Source organism: Sorex araneus, chromosome X, assembly GCF_027595985.1.
Source record: "Sorex araneus isolate mSorAra2 chromosome X, mSorAra2.pri, whole genome shotgun sequence".
In the NCBI taxonomy this organism is placed as follows: domain Eukaryota; kingdom Metazoa; phylum Chordata; class Mammalia; order Eulipotyphla; family Soricidae; genus Sorex; species Sorex araneus.
In genome coordinates, this window is record NC_073313.1 from 173,122,289 (window position 1) to 173,142,397 (window position 20,109).

The 20,109-nt window shown below is 43.2% G+C and overlaps 1 protein-coding gene across 3 annotated transcripts in view; it reads right to left on the reverse strand.

Moving 5' to 3' along the window:
- The window catches only part of MGAT5 (alpha-1,6-mannosylglycoprotein 6-beta-N-acetylglucosaminyltransferase), a 384,102-nt gene that overhangs the window by 10,066 nt on the left and 353,927 nt on the right, over window positions 1-20,109 (reverse strand). For all 3 annotated transcript variants that reach the window (XM_055122917.1, XM_055122916.1, XM_004616498.2), the window contains 2 exons: window positions 14,313-14,429; window positions 7,661-7,735 (listed from right to left, as the gene is read on the reverse strand). In XM_055122917.1, the coding sequence (XP_054978892.1) occupies window positions 7,661-7,735; window positions 14,313-14,429 (192 nt within the window). The remainder of the gene's footprint in view (window positions 1-7,660; window positions 7,736-14,312; window positions 14,430-20,109) is intronic.

Sequence of the window (20,109 nt, forward strand, 5' to 3'; positions counted from 1 at the left end):
GGGAAGACCCTGATCTGACTCCTGGACTCAGGAGGATCTTGAGCCTGGTGTGACCTGTGAACCGGCTGAGACCGCAGAGACTGGTCTGGCTGCTGTGGCTGAAGGCGCAGTGCCGCACAAGTACATGCACGACGGGCACCTGGTACTGCCCGGGGCCCGCCACCACTGGCAGCTGGAGACTTGCTGACGGCTGTCACATTGCAAGACCAGTGTAGCTGCACACCACAGCCAAGCAGGTGACGAATACTTGGCAAAGGGGTTGCTTTTCCTGTCATCTGCTTCCATGTCTGGCCTGAGTGTGGGAGTCACAATAAATCTTAGAATCCGTTTTAAAATAAACTTGGACTGGAGAGCTCTAGCACAGCTTTTAAGGGCAGCAGTAACCTCAGGTACATGGGCGGGAAGACACACTTTTTGTTCTTCAATAAAAAAGGAAATCTCTGAGTGGTTTGGTTTGGTTTTTCCTGCTCTCGGTGCTGATGTAGTGTGGTGTCCACTAATTCCAGCAAGCATTGTAAGTGGTAGAGCAATGCCAAGCAGCTTTCCTTGTAATTCTTTTCCTGTTTTGTTTGATTATTTTGGCGTGGAGAGCTTCCCAAGAGACGCTCAAGAAGCTTGGGGGCCACTCCTGGTGATTCTTGGCAAACTGAGCCGATGGTTCACTGCAAGGGCCCAAGAATGCCACGCTGTTCAGGCCCTCACGACAAGGGTTTATCTGGGTCACCTGGCAGCAGTTAGAGGCTGCCAGAGACACACCTGGAGATACTCAGGGGACCAAGTGATGTCAGGGATCAAACCAGAATCAGCTACATGCACACAATGTTCCTCTCTGGCCCCCAATAATTCTTTAAGAGCAATGTAATAACTTATACAATCTATTAATATAACAGGAAAGAAATTTTATATACAGTATATGCAATAGCCTATTGGAGCTAAGCATTATTTAGAGGGGCCCTTAATTTAAAAAAATTACATAAGGGTAACCAAACAAATGTGAAAACAGAATATCAAGAATACTAAGAGGAAAGGGAATGCCCTGCCGCAGAGGCAGGGTGGGGTGGTGGGGGATGGGGTGGGGGTGGTGAGAGGGATACTGGGATCATTGGTGGAGGAGAATGGGCACTGGTGGAGGGATGGGTAAACGATCACTGTATGAGTGAAATGCAAACACAAAAGTTCATAAGTTTGTAACTGTACATCACAGTGACTAATAAAAAAAAAGAATACTAAGAGGAGAGAAATAACTCTGTGGGGAAGGATGAGGTTAACTATCAAAAAGATTTCCAGGAAAATTGGGTCTTTTGAACTGGATTTTGTAGTCTGAATAGGAGTTGGTTGCTTCTTACTAACATGTTCCTATACATAGTATTAGTATTCAAAAAGAACTATTAAGCGGACTGAAATGTTTTTGGTACCCTGTGGCTTTCATAGTAGTAAAAGTAGAAAATGATGATATTCTAATCCAGAGAGGCTGCTACAGTTAGAATGAGACAGTCATTTCCAACCTGGTTAACAAGCCCACTTGGCAACCCAAACATCTGCGATTCTCTAATAATCCAATCAATTGCCTATTTCCCCAAATTTGCTTCACTACACTCAGATTTTCATGCTATAATAGTAAAAATAAAAGCTGGTTTATTACCTTTATGAGCACAAGCAATGCTGTGAACAAATGAACACAACTTGGTATAAAGAAGAGAAAACACTGACTGGTGAAGGCAGAGAAGCAGTGGCCAATGTTATTTGCAAAAATCTCAAGAGAGAGAGAAAATCCTGGGGTGAGCGGGTGAGGTGGTGGTGGCAAGGGGTCATCATTGATGACCTCAGGACAGCAGTCAGCAGGGCAGGGACTGGCTTGCTCTCTCCTCTCTGGTGATGCACAGCGAGATCTTTTTCATAAGCCCTCGTTTCCCACCCAGTCCAGACCAAACCAGGAACAAAGTTCCATGACAATGCTGTGTCTGTTGCAGACATTTCTTTAGAAACTCAGAAACGTTTCCCACGTGGGCCATGAAAACCTGATCAGAGCCAGCTCTGTAGGTGGGATCTAAAAGGAAGGTCAAGGAATTTGCCAAAAAGAGGGGGGGATGGTAGATTCCAGGTCATGAAAATTTGGGCCTGGGGCCTGGTTCAGACAGTTATTTGTAAGAACTCCAGAGTTCAGCACACTCTCATGTCAGGTTCCATAAATGTGGACTCATGATTCCTGTTCCCACTGATACCCACCAGTCAGCCTATGCTGCCTTCAGAAGGAAGGGACCTCTATCCAGGGGCACCCCTACATCACTACCAGCAGGGGGTGTTGGTATATTTCCATGGGGCAGCAGAGAAGGGGCCTTGTAAGGCTGAGCTTTTGGACCTGACCGCCATGGATGGTCCCTACGTGTGCATGTCACTGAGCCATTAAGATTCACCTTAAAAAAGGCAAATATAAACCTCCCGTACTCCCATAACTACCCAGGAGAACCAAGTCACAGACGCACATGCAGGCCAGTTTCAGAGCAATACAAGCCAACCATCAGCAGATAAGCTGTGGTATACCCAGACCATGGGATAGTACTAAAAAATACTCTAAGTACTGATAAATGCTACAAGGTGGATGATCCTTAAAAACCTGAGCCTAGATCAAAGAAGTCAAAAGTCTGCAGCCAAGGTAAGGGTGCAGGCAAAGATAACAGACGGCTTTTTGGTTTTGCAAGGCCAGAGAGCCACGATGAATCAAACAATCTTTCTGACACATGGGAATGTTATAAAATGACTTTGTAGTGGTAAAGTCCTGACTATCAATAAACGCCACCTTTCATGGAGTGAATTTTAGTCTGTAATGAAGTCGTTCAAGAAACACGCCTCGGGGACAGAGCTTGGACAGGGGCTGGGGCCCTTAACACTGTGCTGACTACAGGGGTTAAGCCTTGCGTTTTGCTGACTCAGGTTGGAATCCCCAGCACCACATAGGGTCTTCCGAGTTCTGTCAGGGGTTACTTCTCAGCACAGAGCCAGGAACAGTCCCTACACACTGCTGGTAAGGCTGTAAAAAACCCAAAACTAAAAAGCCACCCTGCCCCCAAATCATACCCTGGCTGGTTTCTGGTCCCCTGCAGCAACAATGAGAAAACAATTTCAGAGTTAGCACCTGTTCACTCAATCCTAGCAACTGTTCTTAGTATGTGTCAATCTGTCGATTCCTCCATCAAATCCTATTATCCTATTACTCTCATTGCACAGAAAAATGCACTGGAATAGAGAGTAGGAAACTTGCCCAAGGTCACAGGGCGAGGCAGGATGTGAACCCAGGTAGTCAGACTTCAGGGTCAAGTGCTTAATCATTACCCACCCAGTCTCTCAGTGGTCAGAAATGACAAGGTCAGCAGCAGCCATTGATTTTCAAAAGACCAAACATTCCTCTAAATTAGTACCAACATTCTTCCCTTTCAATTGTTTATGCTCTTTCCCTACAATCTGTCATGTCAGCATTCCCACCCACCCTGGAGTCTCTGGGTCACTCCCAGCTGGTCCTTGCTCCTAGCACCCTCCCCAGGCAACTCAAGATGGGCTCAGAGAGCCAGTTTCCCCAGGAGCTGAAGCTGATGGCACAGCAACTCTCAGTTAACTAATATTCCTCCATATCTCCAGAAACTTTGTACAAGCATCACACAATGCTGCAAAATGACATGAGCCAAATCATCCTGCCCATTTACTGAGTCTTTACAGGAACCAGGAAATAGGGTCCAAAAGTCTATGCATAGGTTTTTGGAAACCAATCTGAACATTATCATACTTTCAAATAAACCAGCTCGACTCTCTGACCTGAGACAAATACCTTCTTCCCCAAGGAAGGCAGGCCTGGACACACTCAGGTTGGAGCAGAAACGTACTCTTGATCGTACATTACAAGGCATTTCACCTGGGCACCGACAGCCCTGCTGCTAGAGAGAGCACCTTTCTTAGAGAGCTGACTTCAAACTGTGCAACCCAAACCAACATTTTTAGTATAGTGAAAGGAGTGGGCGTGTGCCATGAAAAGGGAAAAGCAGATGTCTTTCCTAATGCCAGGCTTCTTTCTCGTGGGTGCACATGCCCGGGGCTGGCTGAGTATGACGTAGGTTTCTTGCTGTCAACTGCTCAACTTTACACTGAAGCCTGGGGCTGTCTCAATTGCTGTCAAGTGGCTTCTTCAGCTTCCAGCAGCCTTAGGTGAGCATGATGCAACTTTGAAAGGTTGTGGATAAAAGCCTCCCTCCTTCCCCCCCCCCATCACACAGAGGACTATGAAGACAAAGATCAATCTAATTAGAGCAGCTCCGCTCCTGCTCTTCCACGGGGCTGAGCTGGAGCTGAATCACCTCTCCAAAGCTTGAGGCTTTCCTGCTCAGACCACAAATGCTCTTTTTCCAGCCTTATTGCTCTTTGAAGATCTCACTGCAAAAATAACGAACACCGAGAGTTTTAAATTACTGACCCTGAAGCGGAGGGAGAAGAACTAATCTTTGAACCAACAGGGTCCTGGCTTTCTACCCTTCTGCTGGAGTTGGGCGAACATAATGGTTTCAGCAAAGCCCTCCACAGAGGCCTGGGCTTGTCTCAAAATGGTCCCTGTACTTCGTATTTAGCAGCACCGGGAGAATGTCAGTATGAAACATGGTAAACACAAGATTCCTGTCCTGGTACTCCTCAGATCTCATAGCGTCTCAGATCCCCCTATTCTGAGAGCATTCTGCATGCTTTTGCTGAGGCTTCATCACTTTTTTTTATATTCTAGCTTCTCCTCCAGTTTCATTTTCCATGCCACCTACCCCTCTCCTTGGTCATAGTTAAATTTCCAATAATTCGTCATGGCCTCTCTTTTTTAAATGCAGGCCTTTGAACATCCAAGTGTCCAGTCTCCCCTTTCCCCCAAGTCTGTCCTTGGGAATTCTCTCGTGCAATACGAGACATTCACTCCTCTCCTCTCTCTAAGTCCTCTGTTGTGGCTGAATATGCAACCTTACAGCATCACACCACAGGCTGGAAGTGCAGCGACCCCACCTTGGCTTTAAGATACTTCTCAGCCATCTTGAAGCTAACTGAGGTTACGTCTGCTCCTCTGGCTCTCCTTCTCCATCCCTGACTTCCAACACAGCCCTCAGCACATTCCAGTGACAAATATTTATCACGAATACCTATATAACAGACAAAGTACAGCTCTGGATTTCTGTAAATGACTCAAATCTGCAGAAAAGTCTACACTCAAAAGGCAGAGCTACAAGGGAATTTTATGAGCATGCTTGCTAGAGGATGACTTTTGGGACATGTTTTCCAAATCATAAGGTCTAAGATAAGTTTTCTGGTCTCTGATACGCATGACTAAAAACACACACACTCAGTCAGCCTCCCATTCATGTATCCATTCCTTCACCAGGAATTACCGTGTATCTGTGTGCCAGGAGGGGACTAGACATTTTAGATACAAAGGTTCGGAAGAGGCTAGGATTTGCCCTACAGTAGCAAGCATGGGGCCAGGTCTATTCAGAGAAAGAGACCTTTTTGTTTGAAAGGAAACTTAATAGATTAACAGAGAACAGGACTGAGAACTGTTAAAGACTGGCTAGGATTCAAGCGTCTTAGGCAGGGGAAAGACATAAAACTCAACTACACTTGATTAAGAATTTTTGTAATTGTGGTAGTGAGTCACCCACCATATTTCCTCAGAGGAAGTGGGAACTGGAAAAGAGAAATGTGTTCCAGAAGCTGCCTGAGAAATCCCAGTAAACTCTCTGGTGACCTCCCCAGTCTGAACCAGGATGTCTGAAACCCCAAGGTTAGAGGAGGCCTCTGAGGTTCCTGCCTGGAGCATCAGGAAGGGCGGCAGCTCCCTAAGCCAGAGGAGAATGGGAGATGAGCCCTGAAGCCATGACATCAGCTGCATCCCCACCCAGACCCAGCCACCAAACTCCATTCCATCACTCACAAGCCCTGCATGAGGCGAGGATCTGTCCCCTCTCTCCAGAAAGTGGGACTATTACCACCACCTCCCAGGGCCCCAGTGGGGCTGCACTATGATGGACTTGGCACATGTTGACTTAGTTTATCTGACAATGGCACAGAAATGGATATATTGACCAAGATTGAACCAGATAATTGAAATGTTTAGTCTCATGGTAAAGTATGATGAGGAATGCATATACATCATCTCATGATTAAATACTTATAGAAGACTACAATACAGTTATGTAATTGACATGATAGTAACATATTAGCTAATCATCTATACAGAAAGTCCTATACAGTATCATGAATAACTCCTTCGGAACTGTGACTTGAAGCAAACGCTGCATATAACAAAAGCAGGACCCCAGATGAAGTCAGTTTCATTCAACATTGATGGGATTTGTTATTTTCTCGTGAACTCTGAGGTAACTTGACCCTGGACCACACACAGGCCATGTTACTAGAGGGCCCTTATTATGGGTTTGCATTTTTCATGCCCCTTGTGCCAGCCCTGCTCTAACATTGATGCAGACATTAACTCATGGATTTTTACATCAGCTTTATGATAGCCAATTATTCCCCTTGTAATCCGGGGAAGGAAACTAAGGCACAAGAGGCTGTTCATGCCAAAGCTGAATAACTAGGAAGTCAGAGCAGTTGAACCAAAGAGGCTGGGTGCAGTCTGTCCTCTGGCCACTCACCAACCCCCCATCACTCCCACCACGTTAGTCTCCCCACTGCAACAGTGAGGCAGGATGGTCCTCTCCTCCTCTGTCTGTTGTGTCAAATTTTTTTGAAAATGATCTTGGACCTACAATCTATACCTACTTAAAATATCAACACACCTTTTCTATTTTTGGCCTTCACAAGCCCCTTCCTTTGTAATGTAAAGGCCTCCTGGTCACCCTAAGATGCTCTACTTTGCTGTTTGAGAGGAGTTGCTTATTTCTGCTCATGAGGTCATGTGCCCTCCTAACAGGGGTTCTGTCTAGCTCTTGTTACATATTTTTTGAAAGTCTAAGGAACATAAATGTTATAAAAAGACAGCAATGGCATTCTTGGCCTTTACTTCTGTAAGCATATGGCATAGTTTCAGACTCTGTTAGGGGCCTGGGGCTCTTGGAATCTTCGTGTGTCCTACTTTTATCTATTTTGCATACTTACATTTCAGGTAAAGTTGTCACTGAAAGGGGGTTAATTTAAAGGTTTTTGAAAAATATTAAAGTTATTTGAAAGTCACCAAAATGTTCCAACGCATTTTCGAGTGGTGAATTTGTGTTTAAGAAATGCTTTGAAGCTACTGGTTTCACTTGTGAAGAACAGGTAGAACCAGAGCACGGTTTCTGTTACATCTGCACCCAGAGCTTAGGAGGGTTCATTCAAGGCACAGATCTGATTCTCAAGGAGATTTTCATCGTGGTCATCCAGTATTTCCTGTTGTAAATTTCCGTTTGACTGTCCATCACCAAACCGCCATAAAAAAAAAAAAATCGTCACCAGACTGAGTCCCTTGGGTGACCATGAGAAATGCATGCTTTGGAATTCTAATGAATCATTACCCAACTTCTGGAGTCTTCCAAAGCAGGAAAATAATGATAGAGATACAATGAGCTTTTAACTGCTTATGGGTACCTTGAAGGTATACAGGAAGTACACGTAGCAGAGACAGAGGATCTGGAGGAAGGAATCTCACCTGTTTTTCGATAAAAGCATTGATTCTCTGTAGCATTCCCTCACAAGTAAATTCATATGGCATATAGGGCTCAATCTGTGGGAACAGAACACAGCATCATGAAAGAGAAAGATACAGGACATGCAACCCTTAAGAAGTCCTCTATAATGCACATAACAACCAAGTTATCAATATCAATAGGCAGCCTCATAAAGGATGAATTCTATGAACTTGGAAGCCAACAGACCTGAGTTCACAACCTCATCTTTCTCCTAACTAGTTATGGTAACCAGAGCAATCCTTGAACCTCAGGTTCTTCATAGTAAAATGATAATAGTGGAAAAAAGACAAATTACTATTTACTCACATTATAATAGCAATTTTGCTTTAAGGACAAAAAAACTTTCTAGGGATTAGAGTCCCAAGTTCAGGGACTAAATTTCACATCATTGAATTTCAGTTCATAATGGCTGAAGAACTTTAACAATGGTAGTTGAAAGTGATCACTCTGGATTAGAGCCGTGTGATGAAAGTAGTAAAGGAACAAACATGATGACATCTTAATTGTATTGCAAACCATAATGCACAAAAGTGGGGGTGGAGAGAGAGAGAGAGAGAGAGAGAGAGAGAGAGAGAGAGAGAGAGAGAGAGAGAGAGAGAGAGAGAGAGAAGGAAAGTACCTGCCATAGCTGGGGGTGGAGGGTGGGGTAGTGTGGGAGGGAAACTGGGGACATTGGTGGTGGAAAATGTACACTGGTGGAGGGATGGGTGTTGGGGCATTGTATGACTAAAATCTGATCATGAACAACTTTGTAATGGTCTATCTCATGGTGATTCAATAAACCTAAAAAGAAAAAAAAAACCTGGGGTCAGAGAGCTAGTATAGTGAATAGGGCACTTGTCTTGCACACAGCTAACCTGTGTGCATCCATTTGGCTTCCTGAACCCTGCCAAGAATGATCTGTGAGTACAGAACCAGGAGTCCTAAAACACAGCCAGGTATGACCCAAAAGCAAAACAGAAAGTGAAAAAAAAGAGAGAGACAGAGAGATAGATAGAGAAAGAGAGAGAGGAAGAGAAAGAAAGAGAGAGGAAGAAAGAAAGGCCTACCTTTTTTCAGCTTGTAAAGGTGATATGGCGGGGTCATGGGGGGGATAAAGTGCTCAGATCCATGTCTAGCACACAGCAGGTAATTGGGAATACCAATAATTGTGGTGTTATTGGTATTAATTAAGACTGCAGGGTTAACAGGAGAAACTGGTAGTGGTGCACACAGGAATGCAGCAATCATGTACTAAATGTATGAAGGTTCACTGCTTTCAGAAAGACTCATAAAATGCAATTTAAAGACCCTTGATGATGACAAATGCATTGGTCTGTGTAAGTAGGTGAAGCTTTTATGTATACCAAAAAGAGCTTGTGGCATCAAAACAGTTACAATCCACTCCCCTGTCATCTATTCCTTGAATATGGCAGACCCAATAGTAAGTCCCAAGAACTGCCAGGTGTACCCGACTCCAATCTTCCCCAAAGTCTTTTAGAATAGTTTCAGAATATTACAAAATCAAAGTTGGCTACTGACATGCTGGACTTTTAAGGTCAACTAATGATTCTAGGAGCCAAGATGTGGAAAACTGGTCAGGCCGAGTGAGAAGCAAGGATGAAAAGACAGGCATGAGGGTGGTGCTCCAGGAAACACTGTAAGTCAAGGTTTATTGAATATCCACAAAAAAAGTTGAAATTTCTATGCTACATGAACCTAGATTTTATCTGAAGGTATGAGGAAGTATTAGAAGATGCTCTATTGGTGTGGGGAAGGCAATGTAGGTCAAATATTGTGACAGCTGGGAGCGGGGGGAGAAGAAATAGAGATATGATATCTGCTTGTGTCAATACCTGAGGTTTTAGGGGCAGTCTAGTCAGCATTGGCAGAAATGAAAATTTCATGTGGGAGAAAAAACAAGCAAGCCAGAGTATTCTAGTTTTAGGAGTCTGATAGTACCTGTCAGAAGGTTATCTTCATTGTCACTTTCTTAAATCTACATCTGCCTGTTTTGATTTAATACACTTATGAGTTGATGGGGTCAGAGCAATAATACAGCAGGTAGGGTATTTGTCTTGCATGGGGCTGACACCGGATCAATCTCTGACATCCCATATGATCCGCCAAGCTCCACCAGGAGTGATCCCTGAGCATAGCCAGGTGTGGCCCCCAAACAAAACAAAACAATAATTTATGACTTGAAACCATTATAAATGTTAATAGGTAGAAAAGATGTTTTTCTCTAGGCAGCAGAGCAATTGGTCTCAGGGGGGTTCTTTTCCTTTTTGTCTGTGCTTTGATTTTCACACTACATATGAAAGCTTCCTTGGCTGTGACTGTTAATTTCATATCATTATCTTCAAATGCACAATTGGATGGCACATCACAGAGGTGTGTCTTAATCATCTTTGCACATTCTAACTCAGACAGTGCCAGCAGAGACTGAGTTGTAAGTTATAAAATATCAGGGCACAGCTTATCTGAAGGGTTGAGGTCAATTTCTCAACACCTTATTTCTGAAGAGTTAAAAATACTTAAAGAACCAACTTCTATGTTCCACACTTTTTAGAATTTCTAAACTCCAAACTTGTGCAAACTTGCTCAAAGACACACTGGAGCCTTTGTTAACTCTGGCTGTTGCACCACTATTCTCTCTCTGACCCAGACACAGCTTTTTATTCTTTTCTAGGTTTTTATGTACTCAACGTATGGGTGATTCTAGAAGCTTTCTATAACTGTCCTTGAGTTTTATCTCCTCCCAAAAGTTCATAGAAGGAATGAAAAGAATGAAAAGAAGGAATGAAAAGAAACTACCAGAGATCTCGAAATTTGGATCATGAATAAGGGGTGGGTAGTAAAATTCTGGAGTGTCATAAATAAACGGTCATCCATCACCAGGCCAACAGACTTAGCTCAGTAGCGGGATGCAGGTTGTATTCTAAAGGGCATTCCTACAACATATTCTAAAGGGCAGTCGTTAGAGATTTAAATAAATGAATTCAAAGATTTGATGAATAAATATGGAAAAAGGACTTCTTTGTTTTACCAAACAAAACTAGTTTATCCACAAGAGTGCTTGCTGACTCATTAATTGCTTTGTGGTCAGTTCACTGTTTTAGAGGATATGACGCCAATCAACTTTCCTATAAAGGAAAATAAAGAAAATTGTTTTCTTAACTACCTCTGCTAGTTCCACTAGCTGTCCCTAGACCAGTGGCTTTGGGGATAAAGAGTACAGGCAAAAGTCGTGACTAAACAAATACATGACAGTCCTTCAGGAAGAAGTACAGGCCACTAGGGGGAACTAATGAAAGAAAATGCTGAAATCACATGCAGTCACTCAGAAACCCAAGTGGGGCAAGTTATATGGAAGAGTAACAATGTTCTTGACCATCTTGCTTTGTGAAAACAGAATTATCTCTTGAATTGTCAGATTCAATCTACAGGTTGCACTTTGACCAGTACTGTGGAGTTTGTGCTGGCTTTAGAGACATTCCATTTTATTCTTTCTCTAATCCTTTCCTGAGGGACTTCTATCTTCTGAACTGCTCTTTTTTTCTTTTTGCTCAGGTCAGAGTACAGCTGCTCTAGGAAATTACTCTCAGAGAATGAGCCAAGTCCTCCTTGGTGCCACTTGCAGAGGTGGTCTGGATTCAGACAGCAAGGGCTGTGCTCACTGGACTGTATCTGAAGACCAGGAGCTGATTTCTATCTCCTTGATCTACTAAGTCTCTAGGTTTGAATTCATCAATGGGTCACTTTTACTAAAAAGAAAGAACTTAGTGCCATGAAATTTTAAATCTTATAATTAATCAAATAAATACTTGGTGCCAACTTTCTTACTCATGGCAACAAGTGTAAGGATGATTGTTCAAGTATTAATTTCATCACCACCCCCATCTCATTTCTTCTCCCAGCCCTGCCCCATTGTTGTTTGCTTTTTTGTTTTATTTTTGGGCGACACCCAGCCCCGGCAGTGCTCAGGACTTACTCCAGGCTCCACGCTCTGTGATCACTCCTGGTGCTTCTCAGGTCACCATATGGAGTGTCCGGGTTTGAAATCAAGTCAGCTGTGTGCAAGGCAAGCACCTTACCCACACTCTGGTCCCCCTATCTCAATTCGTATTTAAATTCTTACTTCCCAACTCTTACCTGTCTTTCCTACTAGTTTGAAAAATATTTTGCATTATCTTTAATCAAATAGTCTTTGGTTTTAGTCCCAGTTCTACCACTTAATGGTGATATAATTTTAGTTAATTTCTTTAAAACTTTTTCTTGTCTACAAAACAGAAACAAATTCTACTCCACAGAGTGAGATAATGTTCATAAAGATGTTAAGAAAGATTATATATGTGTAGAAAGAAGTTCTGTCTACATGTCAATGATCATCATAGTTATGTACTTTATAAAAAAGGTGTCTTTAACTGGTCTTTGGAATAACCTGGAAGAAGTACAGGGTTTTAAATTCAGGGATGAGTGATCATGCTCCATCTAGGAGGAAGCAGACAGAGCCCAGGGCCTGCTGTCAGGGATTATGGCTGAGGCTTTTCCATTAGACTTCTGGTTGATGACAGAAGAGATCTTAACATAAAAAGTACTGGTGTTCATGGTTCGAGACTGTCTGCCTCTACATTAGCTTTCAAGTGGCTTCTCTTTGAAGTCACTCTTCTTTATGATTACTTACTGAAGTGCCATGGGTTGAACTGTATCTCCATGATTCCCCCCAAAGATAAGCTGAAATCCTAACCCCTAGCATGTTTGGAAATATGGTCTTCACAGATATAATCAAGTTAAGATGACATGACTTTGAATGAGAGTGAACGGAAGTCTGTAAGTGAAGTGGTGAGAGAGCCACGTGCCTCCAGAGAGAATGTGACCAGAGATGAAAGGCCTATAGCTACTGTCAAGGGATGTCTGGGGCCACCAGGAGTGGGTAGAGGCAAGGAAACATCCCCCAGTGGAGGCTGCACAGAGCACAGGGCACAGGGCCCCGTCGGTATCACCATTTTGGATCCCATTCTCTAAATTTTGAGGAGTGCTAATTTGCCCTGATGAAGTCAACATGTTTCTGGTTCTTCATTATAGCAGCCTTAGGAAATCAATAATCGAAGAAACTTGGAGATACAAGAAGAAAGAAAACCTGTGATTCTACACAATGACTCTGGTGGTGGCGCTTTCGATGCACAGCAGGCGTTTCAGGGCGATCCTCATGGTGCCACGCTAGAGTGACCACCAGAGGTCTGGGAGCTTCTGACCTAAAATGCTGAGACCAGAACCGAGAATGTACATGCCATAACCTCACCGAGTTCAGGAGGAGATATCAGCTAGTGCACAGGAGGCAATATCAGCTGACGTCAGAGTGGACAAAGTGGAGGCTCGGAGGTTCAGTACTGACTAAGAGGATTCTGCTGGTAAGTGAGAGTAACAGCTGGAACCCAGATCCAAGCTGTTGGATTTCAGCCTGCCCTCATGTCACGCCTCTACTGCTTCTCGTCCAATGCCGGAACTGAGTGTAGAAATTGCAGTGGGCAGACAGGCTGCACTGGACAGAGCCCAAGGCCATATAAGTCAGTCTCTGCTCCCCGAGAAGCGTCAGCCCAGGCACAGAGCCATCCGTGAGTATGCTGATCACCATGAACATCCCCTTAAGTGGCTCAAAGGGACTCTGCATGCAGTAGGTACTCAATAAATGTCTAAGATATCGTTTAGGAGAATTCTGAAGTGCACACGACTTAAAATTCTATAAAATGTTTCAGTGAAACAAGAAAAATAGATGCTATATAAAAACATTTCCCTGTATTTTTTAAATCTATGTTTTATACTTCATTCTCCTTCCTTATTTTTTGTTTTGGGGCCCTACTTGCAGTGCTTAGGGGTTATTCCCACTGGCTGTAAGGACCATGAGATTCTGGGGTAGAATACAGACCTTCTGCATGAAGAACATAGCACTGTATAGCACTGTCATTCCGCTGTTCATCAATTTGCTCAAGCGGGCACCAGTAACGTCTCCATTGTGAGATTTGTTGTTACTGTTTTTGGCATATCGGATACCCCACGGGTAGCTTGCCAGGCTCTGCCATGCAGGCGAGATACTCTCGGTAGCTTGCTGGGCTCTCCAAGAGGGACGGAGGAACTGAACCCGGGTCGGCTATGTGCAAGGCAAACACCCTAGCTGCTGTGCTATCGCTCTCATCCCTTCTAACCCTAGTTAATGTGTTCTTTCATAGCTCATTTTGTGATAGCAAACATAAGCTTTATTTTATTAAGTGATCTCTCCATTCCCCTCTTGCTCTGTCTCTGTTGGGGCCAGGCCTATATTTTCTGACCTTTGTGAGAGCTGCATAATTTGGCCACTGAAGCAAGTATAACTGAAGTTCCATATTAGCATGTTGGGGGCCCAGGAGTCACCTCAAAAGAGACTAGAGTGTGGGCACATGTTTGGATACCACCTGGTTTTCCATTTCACAGAACATGGGTGGAATTCCCAAGCCAAAGCTTGGCTACCTTCTAATTCCAGAGTTCAGCTCAGATGGAAGGGAATGCTCTCATCACTCAAATGAAGGCCTGTGATGCTGTCTACATATCCCAGTTTACATTACAAATTGGGAAACATGGAACAAAAGAAACCACCTTCTGACTCAGAATTGCTTTCACTGCATCTTCTACTTCCTCCTGATTGTTAAGGTCAACAGTCCAGACATGTGGCCGGCCGATGAAAACTTCTGCATAAGGATGCTGGGATGTCAGCTGGGAAGGAAAGAAATGGAACAACTTAGTTTCTTGAGCATTGAATTAAAACTTTCTGTGATGGAGGAAGTGTTATGCATTTTATGGTACTGAGCTGTACTTGCACAAGTAACAAGACATTTTTATTTCTCCTTGATCCAAACCTCTTAAGAACCACCCTGCAGATTACAAATAATAAAAATATAAATAGATCACATAGGGGCGTAACAGGTGACTTCAAAAATACCAACAAGAAATAATGAGCACTTTTGCTTGGCCACATCTCAGCCCTACAAACTAGTACCTATATAGACAGACAAGCATAGGAAATTCACAATAGGGTCCTTAAAGTCACATGAAGAGATAAAATTATAGTAGAAAGGGCCATAATGTTATCTAAATGAGTTTTGGAGTAAGGACAAAATAATGATCATAAGCATCACATTGGAGACCTAATATGTGTAAAAAAACAATTTACAATTGGAAAAGAAAAGGAAGGTTTTTGTTGTTGTTGTTAATCAAGAAAGTTGTAACTGAAACTTGTTTAGAAGGATGTGAGGGGGGGCTGGAGCGATAGCACAGCGGGTAGGGTGTTTGCCTTGCATGCAGCTGAACTGGGTTTGATTCCCAGCATTCCATACGGTCCCCCGAGCACCGCCAGGAGTAATTCCTGAGTGCAGAGCCAGGAATGACCCAAAAATTAAGAAAAAAAAAAAAGAAAGATGAGAGGTAAGAGAAAGGGAGAAGTAAATGTTTGAGAGAGAACATAGTCTTCTCCAGAAAAAGGCAAGCAAAGAAACACAGAGACAAGCAAGTGAGGTATGTGTTCACGGGAGAATACAGGCTCAAAAAGCAAGCCTGGAGGCTGGAGCGATAGCACGTGGCCGACCTGGATTCAATCCCTGGCATCCCACATGGTCCCCCAAGCACTGCCAGGCGTAATATCTGAGTGCAGAGCCAGGAGTAACCCCTGAGCAATGTTGGGTGTGACCCAAAGAGCGGAAAAAAAAAAAACAAGCCTGAAAATTTGTTTTTTTTTAACCAAAGTATTTATTTAATCAATTAATTTATTTGCTTTTTGGGTCACACCTGGTGATGTACAGGGGTTACTCCTGGCTCATGCACTCAGGAATGCATTCATGCACTCCTGGAGGTGCTTGGGGGAACATATGGAATGATGGGAATCGAACCTGGCCTGGGTTGGTTGTGTGCAAGGCAAACACCCTACCCGCTGTGCTATTGCTCCAGTCCCAAAATTTTTGTTTTTAAGGAGGATTAATTTAAAGAAAAAAAGGTTGGTCAAAGCAAACCCATATGAAATCAGCTAGTTCTCCACTCTGAAAAGTTCATTCTGTAAGACAGCTAAAATGATCTTGCAAACTTGTCTCTGCCTTTATTCTTGTGTCTCTCCAAAGTCCTGATATAAAGGGAGCATTGCAGATATCTGTGGAAGTGTTTTCGGTTCTCACATGACTTCAGGGGTACTACCCTGAGCCTGTGAGGTGCTTCCTGATTTGCCACTCCTGCAAATCATGGCTGCTTCTCTATGGCTTCAGAGGTTCTTGCTCTCCACAGTGAGGTACACTGACATTCCCAGGAGCAGGTGAATAAAGAGATGTCTGAGCTGTTTTATTTGAAACTTCACTAATGAGCAGATACCATTTTGAAAAAAATATTGTGGCACAAAGTCAATGCCACCCATATGAGCATATTTCTAGTGCAATAGCCCCCATTCAGGCTCTATCTCTAGATCTCAAATGAATGTTATACATACATACATATATGTAAATGAAAACACTTTCATGTTCAGCTTATATTTTGTACTATCAACTATTAAAAAAAGGGCTGGCTGTATTCAGCTGCATTGCTATTCCTCTCAAGTAAACACTTATTCTTTGTGCGGAGGTAAGAAGCATCATAATGTCTTCTGGTGAGTTCCTGGGTGTCCTGTGAGGTCAAGTATCACTTCACCACTCAGATACTGAAGTATAACTTAACATATTATAAACTACTTTCCTATAGGCAGGGCATTGCACTGTAGCACTGGTATCCCAGTGTTCATCGATTTGCTCAAGCAGGCACCAGTAACGTCTCCATTGTGAGACTTGTTGTGACTGTTTTTGGTATGTCGAATATGCTACGGGTAGTTTGCCAGGCTCTGCCGTGTGGGCGGGATACTCTCGGTAGCTTGCCAGACTCTCCGAGAGGGATGGAGGAATTAAACTGGGGTCGGCTGCATGCAAGGTAAATGCCCTACCCTCTGTGCTATCACTCCAGCCCATAAGGCAAGGCACATTACTTATGAATTCCATTTCTGGGAGGGTGGTGGTCCTTGCATTTGAGGCTGGTTATCTCCCTTTTTTTTCTTGTGTCTAATACACTCAGAGGACTGGATGATTTCACTGGTACCTCTTCACCTGGTGCTGAACCCCATTATTTAACCTACTGTGCCAATGGTGTATAGTGTACACACACTACTGGGGGCAGCCACCCAGAACTTAAGTTACTGGACCTCAGCTACAAGTCTTCAATAGCCTGTACATGGAGGTCATGCACTTCCACTGAGATCTTGCTCTGGCTTCCTCTGTGCAGTCCTGCCCCCTTGCTGGCCAGACCAGCTCCCCACCCATGCTCACAGAGGTCAGGAAATATTATTTATTCTTCTCAGCACTTACTTCCTCTTTTGTCCATTTCTTTTGTTTCTAGGCTCAGGGATCCACTCCTGTTGGGCTTGGGAGACTATCTGTGGTGCCGGGGATTGAACCCAGGTCAGCTGCATGCAAGGCAAGTGCCCTACCTGTTACACTATGGCCCAGACCCCTCAGTACTTATTCTCGATTCATCACATCTCTATGAAGCCCCCGGCTGGATTGGGCTAATCACTGCACATGTGTGACTGATCTGGTCTCCTGTGCAGGAATGGGGACTGGAAGGTTTAGAAGGATTTATCATTCCTCAAGACCACCTTGTCTGAGAGTAAATTCAAAATCAGCTCCTTTAACAAATTATTTACTTAACAGAGAAATAAAGGTAACAGTTTTCTCTTTCTTCTGTCCTACATGGGGACCACAAAAACATGTTGGCCAGGAGAACCTGGTCTCATATTTGCCTGGGCACTTCCTAAGTCACTGAGCCATTCTGCAGGTCCTTTGTTGGTGGGCATCCCTAAGAGAGGAGCCATCAGCATCTCCATAACACATGGGACAGGCAGGGTGTTTGAACTCAGGATCCTGTGCTTGCTGGATTTCAAGCCACAGCCATTGTCTGAATCCCCAGGATGGATGGCAATTTTAAAGAATGTTTTTAAAACAAAGACCAAATGATGTTCTGTGTAAATACTAAAAATTAATCACTTTCTTAAAAATGCTCCAACCTAAAAAAAACTAAATAAAAAAACCCAGATTGAATTTATGTATTAGATCTTCTATGAAGATGAGAAAAAAAAGTCATATCATTTCTTTTTTTTTGACTGAAGAACAAATTAATTCTCCTAGTGGAAGTCTGGGTAAATGAAACATGAAACTTGGCATTGATTTCAACACTTAGCTTTATACATATTAGCAGTGCCCCTTCTCTCCCTCTTTAAGGACCCTGCTTATTTAGGAGGTTGCTGAACACTCTTGGAAAATTCAGAGTACTGAGCCATTATCATTTTCTTCAGCCACATTTAGTGGGGTTACTTAATTTTATGAGAAAGGTAGTTTGTGATTCATTATCCACCCTTGAATGCTATGTTCCTTCTTGTTAATTTATTGAGGACCATCTGATCTGAGCTACTTCATTGTATATCAATCAGTAATTTGATAGAGAAGAGTTTGTAAAGTAACGAAAATCTTATTAAATATGAGACATTACTTCACAGTGGTGATTAAGACTCCACTGAGAACACAGGTTCTCTTTATGTGGAAAAAAACTCCTAAGCCAGAAAATTTTTATGGCTTATAAAATGTCAGCATAATGATCAAGAACCTATTAATATGTTTCCCAACATAAAGATAAAAATATAATTTGTATTACATTGAAAGCATAAGTTGAAATGACCATATTTCTTTTAGGTATTATGGGATTTCTCCCCCTTTGTGTGTATATTTGGTGTACAAATTGGTTCAATGCATAAAGAAAAATTAAACTATATTTAGAGATATAGGGTTTTTGGTTTGTTGTTTGGTTTTTGGACCACACCTGGCAGTGCTCAGAACTTACTCCTCTCTCTGCATCCGGGGATGTCTCTTGGCAGACTCAGCATGGGGTGTTAGGGATTGGACCTGGGTCAGCTATGTGCAAGACAAACACCCTACACGCTATACCTTTGCCCTGGTCCCCCTAGATGTATTCTTTTCTTCAAATAAAGGCAAAGAAGGGACATATGCACATGATATGAAAACAACTTATATGGCTCTGTTGTTGCTTAAATTAAAAAAAGGAATGTATTTATGTAAACGTAGGTTAAAGTGTTTAGGGCTTTTTGAGCCTTAGAACTGTTAGAATTATTGATGGTTCTTTTCTGATTTAAAACATTTTTGGTTAGAAAGGGATTATGGCATTTATGAGCTTAGAGCAGAATGGGAAGTCCCCTTTGCCACGGGGCCAAGTTTACTAGCCCTCACAGCTGTGTGATGCTGCTGGCACTCAGCCTGCCCTCTGAGCTGTCTCTCGCTCCGAAGGATGCAACTCAGGTGAAACGTGCCCTCTGGCAAGAAGCAGTGGACTCCACCACTCCCACCCACACTCACCTCCCTCATATTCGAATCCCTTTCTCCTGCTCTTCCTTAAAGCATTGTTCCTTCGGCACCCCCTTCTCAACTACCCAGCACATTTCACATCAGGCACAGCTCCAAGTAAACTCCTCTTCCTTATTCCACTTAGCTATTTCTTTATGCATTTCCTTTGATTATCTATTAGTCTTATCACTTCCATATAAAATTGCGAGCTCCTGGAAAAAAAGAAACGTGCCTGATAAATTCCCCTCCTACAGCAACTACACTAGGGATGCTGTGGGGACACACTGGACATCTGTCTACTGACCTTCTGCATCTCTACCCTTCTGTAAGAGCCCAGGAGTGACAGGGTCATCTGCAGGGGGTCAATTTCTGAGCAAGTGTTGAAAGGACCCCTCACTGCCATTCTAAACTAGAGTCTCACTTACACATTGGAAGGGATAGGGAGCCCACTCGTGGCAGCCCTGAAGGGGATTCTCATCTTAGAAGAATGGCTCCAATGCCATAATGGAAACCTCTAGGGTCAAGAGAAACCAAATTACTAAACGATGACAATGGACAAAATACAATACACAGAGTTTTCTCAGCAACTTCATAGTGGCTGAGCTGCTATATGTAACATTACATACTTTGCAGGGAAAATAGAGTAAACTCAGTTCTTCTGTTTTTCAAGAAAAAATATTGATTGTGTCAAAAGTCATTAAAAATGGTGAAGATTGTCAGTAATAAAAAAGTGCAGTTGAGGGGCTAGAGGATAGCACAGTGGGTAGGGCGTTTGCCTTGCACGCGGCCGACCTGGGTTCAAATCTCAGCATCCCATATGGTCCCCTGAGCACCACCAGGGGTGATTCCTGAGTGCATGAGCCAGGAGTGACCCCTGTGCACTGCTGGGTATGACCCAAAAAGCAAAAAAACCCAAAAAAACCCCAAAAAGTGCAGTTGAATATGTCATCTAGAATACTTCAGTTTAATCATTTCCCAAT